At 48.6% G+C, this 23,591-nt stretch overlaps 1 protein-coding gene across 3 annotated transcripts in view; it reads left to right on the forward strand.

Annotated features, from left to right (window-relative positions):
* The window catches only part of LOC311217087 (discoidin domain-containing receptor 2-like), a 58,517-nt gene that overhangs the window by 19,694 nt on the left and 15,232 nt on the right, over positions 1-23,591 (forward strand). For all 3 annotated transcript variants that reach the window (XM_084298825.1, XM_084298826.1, XM_084298824.1), the window contains exons 2-8: positions 6,108-6,245; positions 10,689-10,791; positions 12,740-12,968; positions 16,532-16,679; positions 16,889-16,994; positions 19,689-19,875; positions 23,252-23,498. In XM_084298825.1, coding sequence (XP_084154951.1) covers positions 6,182-6,245; positions 10,689-10,791; positions 12,740-12,968; positions 16,532-16,679; positions 16,889-16,994; positions 19,689-19,875; positions 23,252-23,498 — 1,084 coding nt within the window. In that variant the 5' untranslated portion in view covers positions 6,108-6,181. The remainder of the gene's footprint in view (positions 1-6,107; positions 6,246-10,688; positions 10,792-12,739; positions 12,969-16,531; positions 16,680-16,888; positions 16,995-19,688; positions 19,876-23,251; positions 23,499-23,591) is intronic.

The raw sequence follows: 23,591 nt of genomic DNA on the forward strand, positions 1-23,591 counted from the left end.
TTGTGTCCCGGGGGCAGGCACAGCTGGGAAGGGGACAACCAACAGTCGGGGTGTTAGTGCAGTGTTAATGTTAAATTACATTTGTTCTGTTATCCTTAAATCTGGTTTGTGACAAAGCAGTCACAGGAACAGAGCAGCTTCTGTCCCTGGAACCAGCCCATGGGCAATGGGAGGACTGGGGGGGATCCAATGTGTGCCAGAACACCCCTCTCCTGGCTCAGCTGTGGCACTGGTGGGCTTGGGTCTGCGGGCTGAGCCTTCTCCTAGTGCTAAGTAACCATCACGTGTGGGTGACTGGAATACGTTTTTTTCTCTCAAAATCTTGCGAGAGTGAGGTGTCGCTTTCCTTTTCTGTAATGGCCTCATCAGATCCTTGGCTACAGCGTGGAAAGTGATGTTCAGAGCCTCCTCAGCCTGGGGGCAGCCCTGTCTCACCCACCTGGAGGTACACGAAGACCTCCACGTCCTGCTCTGCCCCTGCCACAGACCTGGCTCTGGGGTTCCTTCTGTGGACATCTCCAGGGTCACACTGGGGCTTGTTACTCCTCCATTTTTCCATTACTGCCTCTTATTTCTCTCATGCACCTTGTTAACCCAACCCTTTCACCTAAAGTATGGCTTCTGTCACCTGTCCGGCCATGTCCCCCCTCTGGACACTGCTTTGTGGGGTCTCTGCTCCTGCCCTGCGTTCCTCACTGCACTCCCAACTCTGCCGCAGGGTTTTCACCTTCCTGACCATCTCTGGTGCCTGCATCTGAGATCTCCCCTTGGTGCCTCATACGAGGACCTTGCCTGGTTCCCCTGTTAGTGTCCCCGTTGTGCTCAGCCTGGCCCGGTCCCCCCCGGTGTCACCCAGTGTCACACACAGGCCTCTCCTCGCACTGCCTGCCACACCCCAGCCAGGGCCAGCTGCCGGGGCCGTGCTGTGACTTTGCTGAAGGGAAAGCTCGTTGCTTGCTTGCTGGGCAGCCATTTTCTCAGGCCAGGGTCCTGAGAGCAGCTCTGCCTTCCCCAGCCTCGTGGTGGTTGTGTTACCCAGAAGGTGCCGCTTTGCCTTGGGCCAGTTGTCCCCACACGCTCCTGGCTGCCACCAGCCAAGCAATCTTTGTTACGGGTGGGTGGGGGTGTGCAGGGAGGTGGTGACCGGAGCTTTAAGTCCTCTTAAAAAAAAAAAAAAATCAATACGAGGAGCAAGGAGAAGTATTAGAATTGTAAATCAAGTAAAACGTTTCAAGAGGTGGTCAGAATGCTTTCTGCTGAGTGCTTTCCTCAGCACGTTTTGCTTGGTCAAACTGGAGCTGTATGGGCTTCAGGTGTGTGCTCCGGGGGCAGACTGCTGGGTTTGGGGTGCCTCAGATTAGTTCTGAGGCCAAGAGAAAAGCTCCACCGTTGTTCTGGAGCCACAAAGCTGGAAATCACACCTGTTGGCCTTCAGGCTTCAGATATTGCCCCAGTTAGTAGCTTCGCTGTTTCCTCTTACACGCCTTTAGGACTTGTGGCTGTAACATCCAGGTACCTTGGATGGGTCTGACCATTCCTGAACCTCCTCTGGGGATATTCCGATTTTTGGATAGATGCTCTTGCTGTACAGCACACCTCTCACGCACACCTATGGGTTTTGGTCGTGACCACAGAGTCTTGGCACAGTGCTGGGCATCTCTAATGGGATTCCTGCAACGAACCCGAAGGTCCCGCTCCGAGGTAACGATCTGCGAAGGAACCAGTTAAAACAAATGCCTGCTTCAGCTGGGATCTAGAGAGGCTTGCAAACATGCCAGACCTCCGTAATGGATCTCTGGAGGGAGAACAGTACCTGGAGGAGCTCCAAGTCCCACCTTCTTCATGTGGATCACTAAAGAACAGCTCCCTCCTGCGCCCGCTGCGCCAAGGCCTTGCTGTAAGCCCCACGCTGCGCTGGGGACAGTGCGGGGTCACAGCAAGCTCCTCTGGGGAGGATGGCTCGGGTTTTAGACGTGGTATCTGCTGGGTATGTTGGGAATAAACTGCCCTCCCTTACGTTTCTTAGGGAGTTTTTCAGCAAGAAGATTTTTTTTCCACTCTCACAATGATTGTAACAGGATTTTATTCTCCTGCAGCCAGCTGTTAGCAATTAGCAACTTGATCCATTCAGTCCGGGAACGGAGTTTAACACTTTCTTGCCTCTGTGAGGATGTTGCTAATCCTGTTTGTGCTGGTTTCAGGCTTGTGCTGTAGTGTTGGCACTTCCCGTGTACGTGGGCAGGTCATAAAGCAAAGCAGGGGACTCCAGTGCAGCTGAAGGAGCTATGAAGAAAAGTGAGCTGTCCAGGCAGAAAAAATCATTAGGAAGAAGATTTCAGAGCCGTTCGTGCAGAGGCTGGTAGTTGGTGTATTCCTGTCTGTTCTAGCACATGGAAGCGTGCAGTTGGGAAACCAAATCTACTACCAGCTGGGATGAGGACTTAGCAAAAACTCAACATCAGCAGTTGTTCAAACAGTTTCCAACAGGAAGAGCTCCAGAGTGGGGCTGAGGCTCCTCTAAGTACAGGACAGGATCAAAAAACGTTCTCGGTGTCCTTGCTCGAGGCAGGGACAGCTGCGGGGCACGAGCAGATGAGAAGTGACGCAGTTTGCTCCCTGCATGCGGCTCCTCTCCCGGGACTCCCCCACAGCCTCGGTAGTGGGCCAGGACCAGCCAGCAATGCCCAGCTGCTGGGTCCCTGCGTCGGGCTGACCTGCTGGGAGCATTTCTTCACGGCTGTGTACAAAGGGGAGGATTCGTCTCACGTAACTGTGGCACCCTGGGGAGTTTGAGGCTGGTCTGAGCCAGCCCTTTGGGTTCCCTCTGCCATCGCTGGAGAAAGCTGGCTCCTGAGAGGGTTCATCTTGCTTGCCGTGGACACCCTTAGGCACGGGAGTGGAAGCAGAGGTCTCAGGGCCAAATCCAAAGCCAGCATTCATGGGCACAGAACTGCACAGGTGAGCTCTGGAGCCAGCTCTGAAGCTTTCCTCATCTCTCCTGGAGACCAGGCTGGCCTCGCTGCATCTTCCAGTTTCAGCTTGCCGCTCCCCCAGGCCACAGCAGTTGTGTGTAACCTGCTGAGCTCCCCATGCCTGTCACCTCCTGGGGAAGCCCTAGGCCCACAGGGTGCTGGGCACAGCCACCAGGGCAGGATGGGGCCGGGATGGAGCTGGCACCGCTGCTGCTCCTGCCGGCTGCTGGCTCAGTGGCAGGAGCTGGCGTGGTGCTTGGACACTTGTGTGACCTGCCTTGCTCCCCCCAGTTCCCTCTTCCCTCCTGTTATTTTTTACATTCTGATCGCTGTATTCAGGCGGCTAAATGTCAACATGATGGCAATACAATGGGTGTAATTTAACGTGATCTTTGCAGAGATGGGCACTAAATTAGTGCTTGTTCAGTACCTGGTCAAATGAGATAATGTTGCTGCTTGTTTTGCATGTCGCATCTGTTACATTGCAGGAATAATGGTGGATGTCCTCATAACCCGACAAGAGTTGTGCTAAGTTTGTCATCCTCTTAAAAGGCCAAATCCTTATGCTAAGACCCAGCACCTCTCCTGCAGCTGCTGGAGCCCTGTGGTGGTGGTAGCCTGTCCCAGTGGGGCTGCGGGTGCTGAGCCACGGGGTGGGTGCTGCTTCATCCCCATTCTGTACAGCTCCCCTGGGCAGCTGCCTCCCTGCTGCCGAGCCCTTTGCTGGGCTTTTGGATCAGACAGGAGGGCACGGCATCTGAGCACTTAAATCACATCTGGGGTTGCTCTGATTCCTTTTCTGCATCAGCAGCTGTCTCTTGTCCTCACCTGGCAACATACGATTTTGGTGCTTTTGGTGCTCTTTGGCAATGTTTTCTCTTAACCCTGGTTGACCTACAGGGCACATTCCCAGAGGGTTTTGCTGGAGCTGCCTGTGTCTATACAGTACCTGCTGCCCTCCTGCTGGCCGGGCCCTTCCTAGGCGCTGAGGGCATGGGGCAGTGGGGTGCTCGTCCTCTGCCATCTGAGGGCTGCCCCATATGGCTGCCAGCTGCACAGCCTCCAGCTGGGAAGTCACCGATGGGGAGATGTCTCCAGGGTGCTGTCCTCCTGCAGGGACCCCCTCAGGAGCTCACAGCTCTGTTTCACGGCTGTTCCAGCCCAGGGCCCCAGGGCAGGATTGTCTCCAGCCCAGGCTGTGCCCACGGAGCCCCAGGGCTGTGGTCAGGGCACCTGGTACTCTCTGCTGGGTTTGCTACCACTTATGTCAGGAAGATGGATAAAATGAAAGTCTTAAGACCTATGATCTTCTCCTTCCTAAGGCCCTGTGTGGGCACAGTGTCCTCTTGCACCCAGCTCTCACCAGTTCCCACTGGCAGCCCTGCTTGGTCAGCTGGGGCACCCTAGCCAACTGCCTGCACCAACAAACATCCAGCTCTGTCTTCAAACTCTGCTGCAAAAATGTCCTCAAAAAATCCCCCTCCAGTGAGCTACGGCCAGTCTCTGCTCCATGGCATCCACAGCTGCACTATCAGTTTTGGGATCCCCTCTGTTTTCTGGGGGGAAGACCATCACAGATGCACAGGCAGCTCGCAAGGGCTTGCCCAGAGCCTCTCCCCTGGTTGCCAGACCCCACTGCTGAGACGTGAGCTGCCTTCCCTTGCCGCTGGTTTGCTTTTACACAGCCCCCACCTCAGGTTGCATGAGGTCTCAGGATCACAGACCCTTGTTATGGCCATGGCCAAGGTGCTCACAGGGAGCGCAAGAGGTGGCTGAAGCAGGAGGTGCCCTGGCAATCGTAAGGTCTCCTGCCACTTGTTTGTAGTGCCACAGTGCTGGGCACAGTGCCTCGGGGCAGCACCCGCCCCTTGTTGGTTCCCCTCCTCCCCTTTGGCTTTTCCCAAGAAGGCCCTTAGGTCGGCTGTCGGGCTCGGAGCCTTCTTCTCTGATGGAATCCAGCAGGGACAATGGCCGGGAGCAAATCCTTAGGAAAGAGCATAAAACCAGGGCAAGCCTCAGTGATTCTAGCCCTGATTTAGCTCCTGGGTGTCCAGCTGGGGGATTTCTGGAGCCAAAGGTTTTACCTTCGGCTTTAAGAACCCATAGTGCATCTTTGTAGTGAGTAAAGCCAATTGTTGTGGTATCCACAGCAACTGAAGGCTGAGCCTTGTACAGTTTAATTATGTTGAGTGGAAAAAATACAGCCTTTTGTTACAACTCTGAGCTAAGGGCATCTGATGCTCTGTCATTCTTAGATGTGCGTTCGCACTGGCATGGTGATGGTCTCTTTCTCTGCTGACCAATCCTAATGTCCACTTTTGCCTTTTTAATGCCACTCTGAGGATTTCTAAGCAAATGCCCTCTGGCTCTGGGAATTTTTTGTTTATTGACTTGTTCTGTTTTCTTCTACCATTTCAGTAGGAGACAGGCCCTCTAGCCTGCCTTCCGTAAAGCAATCTTCCAGGATGGGAACCTCCCAAAGCAGTTTGTAGTGAATGTGGATGCAAAGAATTTGTGTAGCTTCACTGATAACACCTCCAGGAACATGGGTTGTATCGTGGCTTTCCACTGGAATTGCCAGAGTTTGAGCCCTTTGCAGTTTTCCTCATTTCCAAACAGGAAATTAAGTGTACTTGCATGTGTGAGTGCACATGCTTTTTTGGCAGTCACGTAGATGTGAAGGGAGAGATTATTTTCACCCTGTTTTAGACGTTTATCTTGAGATCGAGTGACAAGTTTCGGAGTGCTTGGAGCAGGTGGAAGTGTCTGGATGGATCAGCACCACTTGGGGAGCCGGGCTGGGCCATGCAGGTTTGCTCTAGAAACAGCTGCTGGACTTGTGAATATAACAAGGAAAGCGATCAATAAACAGGGGAGAGATGACTTTTCATTGGACTTCTTTAAGAGCAGTCATTGAGTGTGTCCACACTGTCGATGCGGCAGCTGAGCTGGGCGATGTTAACAACACCAGAGGGGATTCGCGTGATCAGGCAAGCCTCTGATCAGAAGAAGGATCAGAGCAGGGTCAGGATGCTTCTGAAGGCATGAAAAATTGCCCAGCCCATCATGAGGCAATGACAGTATAGCAAGCCCTGCCTTGGGAGGACTCTCATCTCTCTCTGCTTTGTCTTTCAGAAATGTAGACGGCAGCTGCCACCTGTGAAGGACTCGCATCCATCCGACCCTGTGCAGCGCCTCCGACTGCTACCATGATCTTCTGCATGCTGCTGTTGGCCTCACTGCCTGAGCCCTCTGGCACCGAAGTCAACCCTGGTAGGGAGCTGCCAGGCTGGGAGAGGACCGTGCTCTCCCGCTTTTCACATCTTCATTTGCAGCCTTTTCTTTTTTTTTTTTTTTTTTTTTTTGCTTCTCATGGTGAATGCACATAACTGTAATGAACACATACACTCACTAACGTAGTCCCTGGGTGCCCGAGATGGGTTGTCTTCCCTGATGGCTGTGCTGGAGTGGAACACCTGACAGTCCCTGGAGGGCTCAGGCACATGTATTTATTCCTTTCTGCACCCACCCACCCACAGGGTCTGTGCCCTCAGCAAGCCTGCTTTTGGAGCTCTGGTTCTCTCTTCATAACTTTGGCCATGTGGCCTGCAGAAAAAAGACTGGCTCTAGACTGGCTCAGAGAGACTTTGCTTGCTGTGGAAAACAAATTACCAGTTAGCAAACCATAAACCACAGCTCTCCAGCCAGCAAGCAGGGTTTTGGGGGGAGAGAGATGTGGAAGGAAAGGTTTAAAAACCTTACCTGGCTCAAAGCTCTAGGCTAGCGACAGTGATACAAGCCTGCGAGCCCCTGGGGAGGGAATGCCTTGTATCCTACTGCATGGAGCAAGCTGCAAGTCTGACAGAGATGAGTAAGATAAGTCTGCAATATATTGCGAAAAACACCATAATGAGGTGGTTTCAGCCAGAGACAGTCTGAAATAATGAGTGTAGTCCTTTTCCAGCTTGTCCCAAGGTGTGGCGAGACAGCAGTGCTACCCTGAGGGGCTTGGTTCACCCTGCTGGGTCTGGCTCTGCTTGAAGTCCTGTGACTGTGTCTGGCTCTGACTGCTCTGCCCTGTAGATGTTCCCGGCAGCTTGAGGTCACTGCCACTGAACAGAAGTGATGTGAAGCCCGTGAGGAAGCTCGGCAGGCGTTGCTGTCCCTCCCTCTAATGCCCAGCTCTAAGCAGTGGTTGCCAGCTGGTTCTGATGGTTAAAACTAGTGGAAGAACAGGACAGGGAAGACAGCAGCCAGAGGGTCAATCACGTGCAGATCCCCTTTGGTGGCAGTGAGCGCAGAAGTCAGCGCACCCGAAGGTGCAGGAATAGCTCTCCCCCTGCAGGACCCTAGCTGGTCGAATGGGCTCTGAGCACCAGGCTGTGGTACCACCCTCTAGCAGTAATTTCTTTCACTGAGAAATGAGCATGTGGCTTTGCTAGTACTTCTGTGTTCTGGCTGTGGCTTCCTCCAGCAGCTTTGCTTTCTCAGCTCTGCAGTTATTCAGCCGCCTCTGTCCCAGGGGCTGTGCCCTGCTGTTCCCACCCAGACACACAGCCCCAGCTGATGGCCCTGGGTTGTGTTGCCCTTATCTGCTCCAGGAGTTGTCTGAAGCCCCTCCAGACTGGCTGTAGACCTGTAAGCAATGCAGATGCCTTCTAAACTGAAGGGGCTGCTTTGTGGACGATGCCAGACCTGTTTGGGAAGGATCCTATGCGGTTCTTTTGCCCAGCATCAGATGTTTGACCTCACTATAAGAGATGTGAGCTGTGTCGTTTTTCTTACCCTCTGGGTATCTATCTGCATGGCAGACAAGTGTGTCCCTGGGTGCATAGTAAGGAGTTGGAGGAGTCTGAGCAGGAGTCTGATGGGATGCGCATTTTGGTGAGAGCCTTCTGCTGCTGTGAATCGCAGCCACCTGTAGAGCACATCCCTCAATGCCAGAGCCACTCTGGCTTCCGTCTGCCAGCCCAGGATGTGTGAGTGAGTGAGTTTTGTTCAGGACTGTGATAACTCCCAGTCTCCAAGAGTCCCTCCCTGGCTCTCCACGTGGCATTGGTGTAGGGTCTGCTCTCCTTAACAAAGGTGAGACCAGACAGGACTCACGCTGCAGAATCACAAAATCCCTTTCTGCTTTCAGGTGACAATTCTGCCCTTTTGGGACCTCTTTAGGTACTCACCAGTCAGCAGCCTACTAGCTTTCCTGCAGTGGTTTGGATTGTACTGGTCTATGGTGGGACAGGTCAGAATTAAGCCAGGTGAGGCCAGGCTGGTTTACTGAACTTACTGTTCAGCATCAGAGCAGGGTCAGAGCCTTGGGTTGGTTTTCAGCAGCCACAGTCATCGTGCCTGAGTGTAGGCACTGACCACAGCCAGAGACCAGCTGCCTTCCAGGGATTTCTTCTATAAACAGGCCTTCTACGAAACCTCAGATGGATCAATGTTCAGGGTAGACCAGAGGCCCGTCCAGCTTGGTGTCCCGACTCCAGCAGGATCCCATCCTGGCTGGTTCCGGATGAGTTCACAGGGTGCTTCCCCCAGCTGCCTTCTCAGCTGACTGTAGCAAGCTGCTTCAGAGCTTTCTGAGCGAGCACTTGTGCCTTTCCATTAAGTAGCTGTTAGTGCACATTGAATCTGTGAGTTCAGCTGATTTTTGAAGCCATGTGAACCTTTGGCATTTGTAGTGTTTAGCAGGTTAAGGATGCGTATGTTGGTATTGAACCCAGCTGCCTGATGCCTTGATGCCTCCTAGTTCTGGGATTTTGAGAAGCAGCAAGTAATTGTTCAGGATGTAGATGATCTTTGTCATGCTTCAGTAGTCTATTCTGTAATAAGTCTGTTGATCCTTCGTTGTGTGTCATCTACATTGCCTTCTCTACCTTTTGATGGGAAAAGGAAGCTGTATTCCATAGCTGACCAGCATCTGACCACGAATGCAGACAGCTGTGTAATGGTGTGTTCTGGTTTTTGCATTCACTGTTTGATTTTATGTGCATTCAGCTGCTCATAGAATGGTCTCCTTCCTCTGCATGGTAACCTGTGTATCCTGAAGGAGCTGTTTTGGAGTTTTAGTTGTGTTTGTATGTTTAACTTGTTCTTTACCTAGTTCTTGTGCTGTTTTACTGCAGTCAGACAGTACCATGGGAGCTTTCTTCTGTCAGCTGGAATCTTTTTATATTAAATAATCTGAGGTCATCAGCAAACATTGTCAACTCACCATCCATTTCCTCTACAAGATTATTTAATAATTTATCAAGATTATTTAATACCAGCACACGTGCATTGATGCTGTGCCTGACAACAGCTGCAGCCCAACCCTATCGCAATAACCTCTGTGCACAGGCATGAAATCTGGCAGGTAGTTATTCAGCCCACATTTCTTCTGCATGGTGGTAACGGAAAGGTGGGTTTCAGGCTTCTGTCTTGTCTTGTAGCTCCCGAACCCAGTGAACAGCCCTACCCAGGCTTGGTGTGAGGGCAGCAGCCATGAGAAACAGAAACGAGGACACCCGAGGCCGTGCCCTCCCCGAGGGAAGGGCAAGCAGAGCTGCTGACGTGGCAGCAGGCAGCGTGGCTGTGGGGATGTGCTGAGGATGCAGCTGACACGCATCCCGCTCTGGAGAGGCTGCAGCACGTGCTGTCACTTGCCTGTGTCACTGCAGGCAAGGGGAAGAGCTGGGGCTGCTGCGAGCTCAGGGCACAAGGACCAATGATGCATAAGAGAGCGCGTTTCCTTCTCTTCTGGGACTTGTCAGTGACTGTGTTTTTGCCTTTAATTGTTTCATGATTTAATCCCATATAACTTCTTTAATCTACTGTTGATGTCAGTCTGACAAAAATATCTTGCTTGCCTGTTTTGAATACTGAGCCTTAATGAATACATTAAGACTTTGAGTTTTCCGAAGCATCTCTAATATTCCAAAACATATTTAAAACATGACATCAGGGGGGAGGGCTTGGCCCGCATAGACTTGTGAGCTACGTCTGCACTGTCCTTGGTGAATTGAGCTGCATTGAGCTTGCAGAGCCCTGTGGGTTGAGGCAGTTGTCTGTGCGCCTTGGAGGCACCAAGTTGGAGTGAGAAGCATGCCTGGAGAGAATTGCTTGCTCCACTCATGGCTAGAGGCAGGGGCAGACCAGGGTGGAGCAGTGTGGATGATTGGGGGCTTCACTCAAATGTAAACTCTAACCCACAGTGACACAATGGTGCAGATGCTTCCATAAGCTGGAGTTGTTTGGTCACCTGTGATAGATGCTCTTTAACTTCTCACTTATTATTGGACTGGTGAGAATAATAACAGTCATTTGTATTGATTGCAAGTCAAGCATCTGGGTTCTTCCAGAGGAAACAGCAAAAACTTGTAACAGTTGCTTCCTTTTTATATTGCACAATTATTCCTATATAATGTTTCATTGTAGAATAGGCCCATGCAACCAGTAACACTAGCGTGGGTTTGGATTTCTTGTTCTTAAAATGCTTCTTTGTAAAGTTTTTTCTTGCCAGAACTCTGCAGAATGACACCAGCTCTGAGTGTATTTCATTACACATAATTTTAGTTTATAGCAATTATGAAGTATTTCATCCTTTTTATTTGCATTCTCAACTTTATCATTACCACGTTTATTCCCTAGGCATGATAGTCTTTTAATTAAACTTGTCTGGTGATCTAAAAAGAGTTGGTACTGATTTTTACTTGCTTTTGTTCCCATTTTCAGCTATATGCCGTTACCCTTTGGGAATGCACGAAGGGACGATAAGGGATGAAGACATCACTGCTTCCAGCCAGTGGTATGATTCCACAGGACCCCAGTATGCACGGTAGGTTGATCCCTAACAAAACGTGTAAATTAAAAAAAAAAAAAAAAGAAAAAAGTTTTTAGATATCCAATATGATTGAGAAATAAGCTTTTGCTTACCTTCACCCTTGAAGTATTGCATTGCTGTAATACATGACATTCTGACTCAATATTAAGAATTGTCCCCACGAGAGTGAAGTGGTAGACCTGTCAGAAAGGTACCCAGAGAGGTGGTGATGTCTTGGTGTTTGGAGAGTTGCAGGATTTGGCTGTACAAGCAGCACATAGCACTTTTCAGCTGAGTCCTCTTGAAGAAATGGACTGTTTCTACTTCGACCAAAAAAACCCTGGAAACTGTAGAGTTGGGGAATTGTTAAAAAAGCAGCTTCAGATTTTTCTTTCAAGGTCAAGAAATACTATGGTCTTTTTCATGAAGTCAGCTTTTCATTTTTGTTTCATTTCTCTCAGAACTATTAACTGATGATTTTCAAAATATTTACAAACCTAAGTTTCCTTAGACTTGTTTGTTACGATGATGTCAAATATTTCTTTAGTTTCTATGCAAGTCAGATAGGAATTTCAGGTTAACTACAATGCTTTTATTTTTATAAAGAATGTGGGCCATCAAAAATCATAAACCTCTCCTAATGCCGGCTTTCTTTTGTTAGTCTGTGGTAGAGCAAAGATTTTTAAATGGCCTGAAAGCCAGGAGATGCATTTAGTTCTCTGATGTATGGCTTATCCCTAGCTCTGCAAAGACCTGAGGCAGCACTTACCATCTCCTACCATCATCTGTTTGTTAGGGCAGCTGGGCGCCCACGGAGTGCAGGCACGAAGACATCCTGTAGCTGACTTCATTTTGTTAGAGATCGTAGCCGTCCTACGCAGATGTCTGCCCCTGTCATTTCACAATCACCTTCATGCCTTTCTTAGAACTTGTTTTACTTGCCACATCTTGGAAGAAAGTCTTGCACAAGCAGCACATTGTTGACCAACCTGAGACAAAAGTCTTTGCTCTAGCCTGTACCTTGACCTCCAGTGTCTCCTGCTGGGCACTTCTTTCCTTGATGCATGAGGGCTGATAGCACTCAGTGATCCCATCATGTAGAGCTGGGATGGCTGTCAGAAAGACAAGGACCTTTCAAGGGCTTCCCGTTTGCCAGAAAATCTGTTGTGGAAGACACCACAGCCGTCTTGTTTCCAGATAAGTTTTCCACATTTAAATCTTTCACGATCACCTGGCTTGCACAGCTCAGCCTAGAGGAGCCTAGGTAAGGCAGTGTTTCCTTTAGTGGCTCCACCTACTGATTGCTAGAGCATCCTTCTTGGCATGCAGTCTCCAAGGATAGAAACCTGAAGCTCTGCATCTGGTGCCATAATGTTCAACTCCTAACCAGACAGTTCCACATCGTGTCACTGGCAGTGTCCTTTGCTAGCAAGTCTGATGAATGAAAGAAATGTGAAAACTGTTTTGAGATGACTCAGAAAAGTTTGTAGATGGGCAAAGCTTTTCTTTCTAAAATGTTTGATGGCTCCTATTTGTGCTTGTTAGAGCTGTAGCAGGAGGTCGAGCAGAGGTTGAGGCTATACTATGTAAGATTTAGAAGCAGGGATGCACTTTCTAGGCACGATGCTAAAAAGCAAGCAATATGCAGTTTCCTACTGAGTAACGTGTCTGTTTCTGATCAGCATTAAAGCATTGCTTCTGGGAAAGAAATGATTTTATAGTTAAGGAGTCGTAACTAAATCCAAGGGAGTTGATCTGAACAGTGCAAATCTGGCTACAGCATTCGGATAAGTCTCAATAGTCAATCAGCCCAAAGGGAAGAGGTGTTTGGTAGCCAGCTGTCGTTTCACTTGCAAGTAGGCCTCTTTCACCCAGTTCTCACAGTTTCAAGGTGTCTCCTAAGCTACTGGGAAGGGTGAGTCCTTGGAAGTGACGTGTTTTCAATGTGCGTGTTTTCCCCCAGGTTACAAAGGGAAGAGGGGGATGGAGCCTGGTGCCCAGCTGGCTTGCTGCAGCCAGAAGATGTACAGTTCCTCCAGATCGACCTGCATAAGCTCTTTTTCATCACCTTGATTGGGACTCAGGGACGGCATGCCCGTGCCACAGGCAAAGAGTTTGCCCGTGCTTACCGAATTGACTACAGCCGCAACGGAGAGCGTTGGATCTCCTGGAAGGATCGTCAGGGCAGGAAGGTGAGCGTAGTAGGAACTGAATCGTGGAGCATGCAAAATTCATATCAAGTCTCTATGAATTAGACTGCAGAAGGCACGTGCTCTATTTCTTGCCTGGTGCATCCTACTTTCTTCTGACTCTTCCCTGTTTATCATCAGGCATTCAGCATCTTCTGCTTTACTCCTGTGTTTGCTATGATGTTGCACTGTTATTCCCCTGACTTGCTTCCTCAAATTGCTGCCATTGCCTTGACTAAAAACTGTGGCTCTTTGCTACCTTTCTGTCCATAGTCAAAATGTTATGTGAATGTCCCTCTGCCAGCTGGACACTCACCTTTTAAATTGGAAGCTGCAAAGCAGATTTCTGTTTTGTGATTAAAAAAGAAAGGAAGGTGGCAGGGAAAGGAGATAAGGTTCTGGGTGTCTGGTAGCAGTGTTTAATGTAGGGAGCTATGGGGAGGAAGAATTTTAGAGGGTAGGAAATGTGCTCAGCACACATACCCAAAGGGGCTTCTCTGCAGCAGTCTCCTGCTATCTGCAGACTCGAACACACAGTGCAGCACTAGCAGCACTCTGGTCATGTTCATAAGCCTTCCTTAAACTTCCTAGGAAGAAATCAGCTTTGTCTGAGTTAGATCACCCTGCTTCAAGCCGGCTTGAAAAACCCTGACTCAGGAGGTTGAAGACCTAAGCCAGATTAGAAAGGTAGCGGGTACAGTGATATTTCTAGCACTGGGGTTGCTTTGGAAGTCACAGCAGGGTCTGTATTTAATGCCAGAGATCGTATTAGGTACTAATACCTAGTAGTATTAGTAAAGAACTTTGGCTTTTAATATTACTTGCCTGTCCCTCAGACTTTGTGTGCTATAAATGCTCTGTTTGTAGGCTGGAAAGAGAAGTTCAGGCTCTGTGGGGGTCACTGTTCTTCACTGGTATGTTGTTGGGTGAAGTCTGCGTCTCAAGTAGCACCAGTGTTCAATTGGTCACAACGTCCACAAGCAGCTAAATGCCCCTTTAGCTTTGTTTTTTGACTGTCCTTTACCGAAGAAGAGTTAGTATAGCTCAGTTGGAAGGGACCTACAAAAATCTCCAAGTCCCACTGCCTGACCGCTCCAGGACTGACCAAAAGTACAAGCGTGTTACCGAGGGCATTATCCAGCTGCCTCTTGGGCCCTGACAGGCATGGAGCATTGACTGCCTCTCTCGGAAGCCTGTCTGGTGTTTGACCACCCCCACAGTAACTAAACTTGTACGAGCATCCAGTCTGACTCTCTCCTGGCACAGCTTTGTGCTGTTCCCACGTGTCCTGTCATTGGTGACGGGGGAGCAGGGACCAGCACCTGCCTCTGCACTTCCCTCCTCAGGGAGCCGCAGAGAGCAGCGAAGCCTCCTCTTGGTCTCTTTTTCTCTGGGCAAGACAGCCCAAGTGTCCCAGCCTCTCCTCATGGACACACCTTCCAGCCCTTATCCCAGCTTTGTTGCCCTCCTCTGGATGCATTCAGGTTTCTTAACATCCATTCCACACTGTGGAAAACGTCACATTGTGCAGACCTGCATGCAGTGTTCAGGTTGAGGCTGCAGCAGTGCTAGGCCTGGTGGGAGTCACCTCACTTGACCGGCTGGCTAAACTGTGGTGAATGCACCCCAAAATGTGGTTTGCCTGCTGGCACGCTGCCTGCTGGGCATGCTGCTGGGTCACATTGAGCCTGCTGTCACCAGCACCCCCAGCTCCCTTCCTTCAGGGCTGCTCTCCAGCCACTCCTCTCCCAGCCCGTCCTTTGTCCGGCATTGCTCAGTCCCAGGTGCAGAACCCAGCGTTTACCCTTGCCCAATTCCACGTCGCTGATGATTGCATGATGCTCCAGTCTATCTAGGTGCCTCCCGTCCCTTAAGAGAGTCAGCTTCTGCTTTTGTTGGTCAGCTGCTGGGACTGTGCAGTTTAGTAGACCTGTACAACCAGGTGCAGGAACCTTTCCCAGCTCTTCTGGTGCAGTCCAGAGGACCACCAGAGGCGACCTCCTCTCCATTTCAGCAGCCTTTCTGTGCTGTTATCCTGGCTCATCTTCAGAGAGATGCAACCTTCTGAGCAGCTTCCTTTTGTGGTACCATAAGTTCTCTTGCTTCTCAGTGTGCTCACGAGACACCCTTATTCTCTGGAGATCCTCTCTGTGAAGGGGAAGCCCCTTTTCTGCTCCCTTATTGGCCTCCCTTGTCTTCTAAGTTGCCCATACACCACCAATTGCAATCCATGTAGTTTTCTGAGCAACCTCAGCCTCTGCTTCATCCTTCCCACGAGTAGTATCTTTGGACAGGAGCCCCCACACTTGTTGCTCACTCTCGATGTCAAAAGTGTTTTTATTCTGTCTCTGGAGGTCCAGACCCTTTCCAAGTCCCTTGGGCACTTTGTGCCCACCACCAGCAGGGAGGATGACAGCTTCAGCTGTTTCCACTCACTGACCATCAGAATGAGCAGAGGACCCTTCCCAGAACTGCAGTGAGGCTGAGGGGAAGGGGAGGTAAAAGTTCCTGACGTGTCAGACCACACTTGAGCAGGATGGGGTGATTATGGCAGTGCTGTGGGAACTTCCATCCACCAGATGCTGCGGCAACTCTGGAGTTTTGTTGGCTTGTCCAGTGCTTCATAGTGGGTCCTGATGTCCTTTTTCTACCAGGTAACTAGTGACGAGGGAAGGAGAGGCTACGTACTAGTAACTCTGAAGGTCTCTGCAGCATAATATGAGGCAGCAGTGTGCTCAGGTGGCCAAGAAGGCCAACAGCATCCTGGCTTGTATCAGGAACAGTGTGACCAGCAGGGCTAGGGAGGTGATTGTCCCCCTGTACTCAGCTCTGGTGAGGCCGCACCTCGAGTACTGTGTTCAGTTTTGGGCCCCTCGCTACAAGAAGGACATGGAGGTGCTTGAGCGGGTGCAGAGAAGGGCAATGAAGCTGGTGAGGAGCCTGGAGAACAAGTCCTACGAGGAGCGGCTGAGGGAGCTGGGCTTGTTCAGCCTGGAGAAGAGGAGGCTCAGGGGTGACCTTATCGCTCTTTATAGGTACCTCAAGGGAGGCTGTAGTGAGGTGGGGGTTGGCCTGTTCTCTCATGTGCCTGGTGACAGGACGAGGGGGAATGGGCTTAAGTTGAGCCAGGGGAGTTTTAGGTTAGATGTTAGGAAGAACTTCTTTACTGAAAGGGTTGTGAGGCATTGGAACAGGCTGCCCAGGGAAGTGGTGGAGTCACCATCCCTGGAAGTCTTCAAAAGACGTTTAGATGTAGAGCTTAGGGATATGGTTTAGTGGGGACTGCTAGCGTTAGGTCAGAGGTTGGACTCGATGATCTTGAGGTCTCTTCCAACCTAGAAATTCTGTGATTCTGTGATAAGGTCCACACGTGCATTCATCTCCCACCTGCCTTTCTCCTCTCCCCAGAGTACTGCTTGGGTAGGAGAGGGGAGCAGCAGCACCACCCCTCTGCAGATACTGTGTGGGAAATCTCTCCGGTCTGAAGCGATGGGGTGCAGTTACACCCCTGTACACGTGAATCGCACAACAGGGAGCAGTTACTGATAAGGGCTTCTCTTCTCCAGGTGATCCAAGGCAACATTGACACGTATGATGTGGTCCTGAAAGATCTTCGGCCTCCCATCATTGCTCGCTTTATCCGGGTGATCCCTGTGACGGAGCTGCCGATGACAGTCTGCATGAGGGTGGAGCTGTACGGCTGTGTCTGGTACGGTAAGTAGCAATTCCCATGCCTGCCACTGGACAGTAGTCCTTGCACAACTCTGACTGGGGCTCGCCTGTGTCCCCAAGTATACGGAGGGAATTCCAGGCCTACCCAACTGCTTCTGTTGGTCCACATCATAAATGAAAGGATCATGTGGGCAGAGATGATGGAAGGCTGCTGCTGCTGTGTTTCTGAGGTATATGGCCTTCTCTTTTAGATGGTTTGGCATCCTATAGCATTCCTGAAGGAGGGACAATAGCGGCTCCTGGCTTCCCCATCGTTTATCTGAATGACTCGACCTATGATGGCTACCAGGAGCGCAGGTGGGAGAAGTCGTCCTGTTCTCTCTCGGTCACTGTGCAAATTCTCTCTTCTTACTTACCTAGTCATTAGTATCTTGTATCCCAAACTCTTCTTTGGTGAGACCTCTCTGGCTGCAAGCCAGCCTCTTAATTCTCCAAAGCATTTGCTATTTCAGTGGCTTTGTTGTTCCAGGTCCTTCGACATGTTGTTAGTTGCTATTTTAAAGGAGGGCATGGGCTCATGATGTGACAGATTCATTCCCCCCAGCTGGCAAACAAACCTTTGTTATTGGAAGTTGTTGGTGCTTCTCTTCAAAAGGATGTCTGTCATTATACAGCTCGGTGCTGTCTTTGTTCATGGCTTCTGTTTTTGTGCGGTGTGATGTGATGAGACAGTACTGATGTATGGGATTGCCTTAAAGCCCTCATCATTGTTGGCTTCTAATTGTGACCATATTCAATGCACTGATTTCTTTATTGGGTCAGGTGTAGTTTTAAGCTGTCTTTGATACTGCAGATCATAAGGTGCTGCTACTCTTCTGTTGCCCCAGATTGGAGTGGGAGAGCTGGCTGGATCTTCAGCCTGTGTAGTCCCAGTGTCCCTGGAGCAGATGAAGGTCCTTCCCCTCTCCATTGCCTTTGTTGCTTCTGGAGTTTGGTATCTGAAGTGCATTCTCCAGCAGACTGCATCTTAAACTGTTGCAGGAGGTCTTCAGAGTAAACTGGGCATCTGAGAAAATGCTCAGCACTTGAACTCTAGGCTTGCACTTGATAACTCTGAGCTTCTGGACAGATTTGAGACACTATTTTTGAAAAGAAAGCTCTGATGGACTTGAAACAACTTGGAAAGCTGCATTGCTCCCTGCACGAAGCTTCAAGTCAGCAGAGATACTGCTGCCAAAGTGGTATGAGAGGAAGGTGCCCGATTAATCACTGTAGAGCTTTCTTGTGTATGATGCTTTTCCAATTTGGAGTCAAAAAGACTAAAATAACTGGATTTTGACAGCTCATTACAAGGACCATTAATTTTTCATATGATTGAGATTAATTAGGTAGGGTGGTGTATAAAGTTTTGAGGTGACTATGGTTTAGCCAACGGTTAACTTTTGTGGAAAGAGTTCATTAACAGTCTGAATATGAAATATTAAATAACTTTCAGACATTGCGCAACCACTTTATTTGTTGTAAATGGATTTGAATGTATTTAGATGGCTTGAAACCTCAGACAGACTTGGGCATGGGCCTCCTGTTGAGGCAGCATACCCCTGCTTGTGCAAGAATGTGCCTAATAGGTGACTTCAGTGACCTGTCATCATCCATTGATTTTTTTTAAGGTGCTTATATTCCAAGTCCTATTTCATATTTCATTAATTTCCATGAAAGTTTTTAGTAATGCCTAAAATTCCTTATGCTTAGAGGTAATTTTCTAAGTTACTTGTGTTCTATTATGCTTACGATTAAAATATGGGCGGAAGAAGTACATTCTTCATGGGTGAAGGATGTTGCAAGACACCAGGGAACTACATTTGAAAGTATCAGGCACTAACCTGCACTGATATAGTGGGAGGTTGGATGTAAAGGAAAAATGGGCTTACAGGTGCAGACAGAAGTAGCAGTTGCACTCACCTGTCCTGCTCTAACTTAGGGAACTGGCTTTGCTGGGGAATGTCAGGAAGCTCTAAAATCAGGCACAAAACCCAGCATACAAAGCAAGGAGTCTTTAGAGGTAGTTGAACTCTAGGTTGCGTGCCTGCCTAGTCCAGAAGGAGTCCACCTCTTCCCACTGTTGGTCCTGCTTTGGAGTTCACAAGGAAGGTATGCAGGCCTAGGCAAATCCCTCTGATTTGAGGGCACACCTGGAATGGGCTTGGGGTATTCTTCAGCTTATTCAGCTTCAGCACATGCAGCAGCAGCTCAGGTTACAAAGGCTGCCCAGAGGAGCTGAATGAAACAAGTCCAGGGAGCAAGCTGGGGCACTAGTACTGCTGAACTGTTAGCACTGCCCTGCCATAAGACAAGGGACATCCCAGGAATGACTCCCAGAAGGCAGGTGGGTCAGGAGTGTTCCACGCCTGGCATCTTTTACTCTGTACAGCTTCTCAGCACTGTCCCAGTGGGCTTTGCAATCTCAGGTAGGAAGTTAAACGAGGCAGGGTCCTGGAAGAAAAATCTTAATAGCTTTGCAAATGGGGCCGGTAACGCTCTCCTTTTGTACAAGCAGCAATGCCAGAAATAATCCCAGTTACAACTGGCTGTGGCTGGGTGAGCTTCCCATGGTCTCACTGCTCTGTTTTCTGCTTTTCTGTGCCTGTCTGCAAACCTTTCCCCAATGGTTTCCCCATAGTAGGGAACTGGTTTCCTCCCATGCAGCTCCGTGATAAAATGCTGCAAGTAAAGGTTGCTGCTCGGAGAGCATACGCCATCGCTGTCTGTGGTCTCTGTTTTCCTTCTTGAGAAACTCTGTTTGTAGCTTGGCTTTGCTGTCAGTGCTTGATATCAGTGCACAAACTCCTGCCTCTTCCAGAGCAGGGGAGGCTTTTAAAAGCCCAGTCTGAACAGAATAAATATGATGTTGCCTGATAATAGAGAACCAGTTCTTGTCCAGGATGTGTTGAGTGAACAAATGAATGTTCTGGTGCCAGCTGCAGGACCCAAGTGCTTTCCCTCTGAGCTCTCCCAGCTGGGTCTATGTAACTGTTGGCTCTTTCCCGCTAGGCACTTGTACGGCGGCCTGGGCCAGCTGACGGACGGTGTGCTGGGACTGGACGACTTCACGCAGAGCCACCAGTACCGCGTGTGGCCAGGCTATGACTATGTCGGCTGGAAGAACGAGAGCTTCAGCACGGGCTGTGTTGAAATGGAGTTTCAGTTCGACCGACCACGGAACTTCACCTCCATGAAGGTATTCAGCGTTGTCCCTCTCCAGCAGCCTGGGATGGGCCTTGGGTCTGGGCACTTCCAGGTTGCCCCTCTGGGCTCTGTCCCCAAAACCAGAGGATATAAAGTGCCCGACAGGCAGCAGAAACTACCGGAGTCAAAATTTGTGCAGGAGATATCCCAGATTTGCAGGTGTAGGTAGGTGAAGCAGGGGAACGCTTGCCTCTCCAGAGCTTGGTCACTCTCCTTTCAGTATTTGGCTTAAATAACTAAAGAATAAAAAGCAAACACCTGAAGCAGTGTTTAGGCAGCCCCTGTTGGCAATTAAGGTGGATTTAGGATGCAAGCTGCTTACTGTCAAAGGCCTGCCTGACCCTTGAGGTAAAGGAAGATGGTTGTGTTTCCATTTTCATCAAAAACTTCCCCGGGCACCTCAGTCGGCACTTGTGCTGCCAGAACTTACTTAAAACACACAGAGGAGAAGGATGAGCTGAACTTTTAAAGTCTGTAGTAAACAGCAGAATCTCTTTAAAAGGATCAGTGGCTTTTCTTGTAAAGATTTCAAATGAAGGAGAACCCACCACATCCTTAAGTAAATTGTTTTGGTGGTTACTTACCCTGGTTTTATTTTGTCTATTTTTAACTTGCAACCACTGGCTCTTAGCCTGCTTTTGCTGGCAAAAAGCAGGAATCCTGCCTTCTCAGAAACTTCTTTGCTTCTATACTGTGACTAAATCACTTTCTTAATATTTGCTTCAGTAAACTAAATTGGCTGAACTTCTCAATGTCCTGTGAGATCCAAGATCACTCTGGTAGCTATCTTCCAGTCCTTTGTTTGCCAGTACTCCTTTGGAGGTATAGAAACTGGAACTGGATGCAGGTTTTTTATCAAACTACATAAAAGAATTGTACCAATTTCCTGGCCTTGGACGATTCTTCTTTAATATGATCACAAGATTCATAAACAGTCCTCTTAGCCAAAGGGTAAGGAGCCAATGTTCATTAAGACTTCGGTATCGTGCTTAAAGTCAGTTCAAAGTTATTGGCTTCCAGTGCAGAAAGCATTACTTACATTTTGTTCTTGAGTTCACTATCTTGAAATGAACCAGTCCAGCAAACCCAGACCATTGTTCAATTTAGTTTGAGGAAGCTGTTTGACTTCTGCAATTCTTTTTCTCATTTTACTTATTTTATTGTTGGTGATTCTGCTCTTTCTTTCAGGTCATTGAAAAAAGTAGTGAATAACCTCGAGTGAGGAATACATTTCTACTAGCAAAACACCTAGAAAAGAGTCATTTGTGCCTTTTACATTATAAGACTTACTAGTTGACAGATTTTGGTCAAATTAATATAATTCATGAGTTCATATTATGCTAATTGGAGTCAGGTATTCTAATGAGTAAATTAGATGCCTTATAAAGATCTTTCATGTAAACGCAGTGATCCTGATCAACCAAATGCATAAGCTCATAAAAATAGTTACTTCATTTAGTATTTCATTATAAAACTGTATCGATTAGCATAAATTATTCTTCCATCTTTATTGAATGTGAGCAGTTCAGCTGTGCATTTGTTTTGTACAGACTATATGGCCTGTAAATACTTTTCTTTGTGTTATACCTTGATACCTGTTAGCTTCATTCCAGTCTTCTGGACTTTCCCAATATCCAAGAAAGTACTAAAAATAAATGTTAGCAAATATTGCAACTGCATTGCAAACTACTTAGGCTTGCATATTATAAAATTGGACTTCAGTAGGTGGTGTTTGGAATAGAAAGTGTCTCTGTATCAGTCCAAGACGTGAACATATCCAATTCTTATCCAAATATGGCACAGACAGTATATTGCAGATGTCAGGCTTTCCTGCCTTGTTATGGATGACTCTATCTCCATATTGAATAATGTTGTCTAAGCTTCATCTGTTCTTAATTATGCTCGAATACCCTTCTTTTGTCTTCTCCCTGCTAGCTAGGCCTGTTGTCCTCATTACTGCTTCACTGCTATTCACTGCAAGATTTCAGAGGCCAAGCAATTAATAGGGTTCAGAGCTGCATTCAGTTGGGAAACTGTTGTTGTTGCAGTTGCTAATACTCCACAGACATTAGGAAATTTCTGGAGTTGCTAGGGAGGTTCAGACCACCGTGGCTCTGAAAACAGAGGAGCAGGCTGAGGGGCACTGACGGCTTTAAGGATCATCTTAGAGCTTTGGTTCCTGGTCACTGGCTTCAGTGCCAAATACAGTGGTCCAGGGCTTCAGGATTGCATGGCAGAACTTAAACTGTTGTATTTATGTATTTGAAAAGGGCAGGGCAATATTTGTATAACTGTTAGGCAGTGTAACAGTGTAAAGGATCCTTACAAGCCTTGTCTCTTTGCAAAGCCCACTTCCTTGGAAGTGCCAGAGACCTGGCAGGGTTCCATGTGTTTGCTGAGTGGTCTGCAGTGCTGCACCCCGGGGAGGTGGAGATGTCACTTATGCTGGAACCTCTTGGTTTGGGTGCAGCCCAGGAGCAGGAAGGGGAGATGGTGCTACCAGCTCCAGAGAGGGTAAGGCAAACCTCCCAAATACAGATCTGTGAAGTCAGCTTGAAAGCAGTTTGCAAGCTGCTTAGTCTGAAAACCAAGAGTGTGAAGCCATAACTCAGAGACAGGAGAGGACGTCTTTGTTTCAGTGCGATGTTAGCTTGGCAGCACGGTGAAGGTGGTTTAAATTCCAGCACCATTGACTAAACTAGTGGAGTCAGTGCAGCAAGGACAACCTGACGGTGTACTGAGCCACCAGGAGAGGCTGATGGATGCAGGCTTACGTGACAGTATAAAGAAAACAGATCCTCAGTTGTCTTCAAGGTGCAACCACAGCAGAAGCCCTGTATGTCAGGGGAACCTTCTTCTCAAGGTTGCACGTATTGCTTGTTTATTTTTTGGAAGAAATTTCCTAGACTGCAGAAGCTGAAGGCTTTCTAAAAGAGGCTTGAGTCCAGGTACAGTTTTCTCTTCCCTCCTAGGATCAAGGAGAATTGATCTGATGCTTTAGATGAGTACGGGGTTTGTTTGATTGATTTTTATATTGGCCTTTTGAAGAGCCTGCCAAAATGCCATCATTGTTGGTTTTATGTGTACAGCTAACAGCTGTTCAGAATCACTTTTTTGCACAAATGTTCTCATTGCACACTGGGTGGATGGAGCTATGCTTGAACAAGTCACTTACTCTGGGTTAAGAGTATCCGTACAGGGTGATGAGGGAGATGTTAGAAAGTTAACAGAATCCTCTGTTAACTTTGTTAACTTTTGTTAACTAAAGAATTCTTTGTTAACAGAATCCCTGGGGACTGATTTTGGTTTCAATAGATCTTCCTCCAGTCTGACCTGTTTGGGTTTTTTGTTTTGTTTTGTTTTTCTAGGTGCATTGCAACAACATGTTTTCCAAGGGGGTGAAGATCTTCCAGAAGGTGGAGTGTCTGTTCAAACCACGCCTGATAGCAGACTGGGAGCCTGAACCTGTTGGAGTGGCAACTGTCCTAGATGACAAAAACCCCAGTGCTAGGTTTGTGACTGTCCCCCTCAATCAGCATGTGGGTAAAGCCATACTTTGCCGCTTCTACTTTGCTGACACCTGGATGATGATGAGCGAGATTTCCTTTCAGTCAGGTGAGTGTTCCTCCAGTCGAGTAGAGCCTGGGGAGGGTGGAGAGCAGAAATGACAGTGGGGAGGTGCAGGACCTGTGGGGTTGGTGTAAGACA

Source organism: Netta rufina (genome assembly GCF_964035555.1).
Source record: "Netta rufina genome assembly, chromosome: 20".
Taxonomy (NCBI): Eukaryota; Metazoa; Chordata; class Aves; order Anseriformes; family Anatidae; genus Netta; species Netta rufina.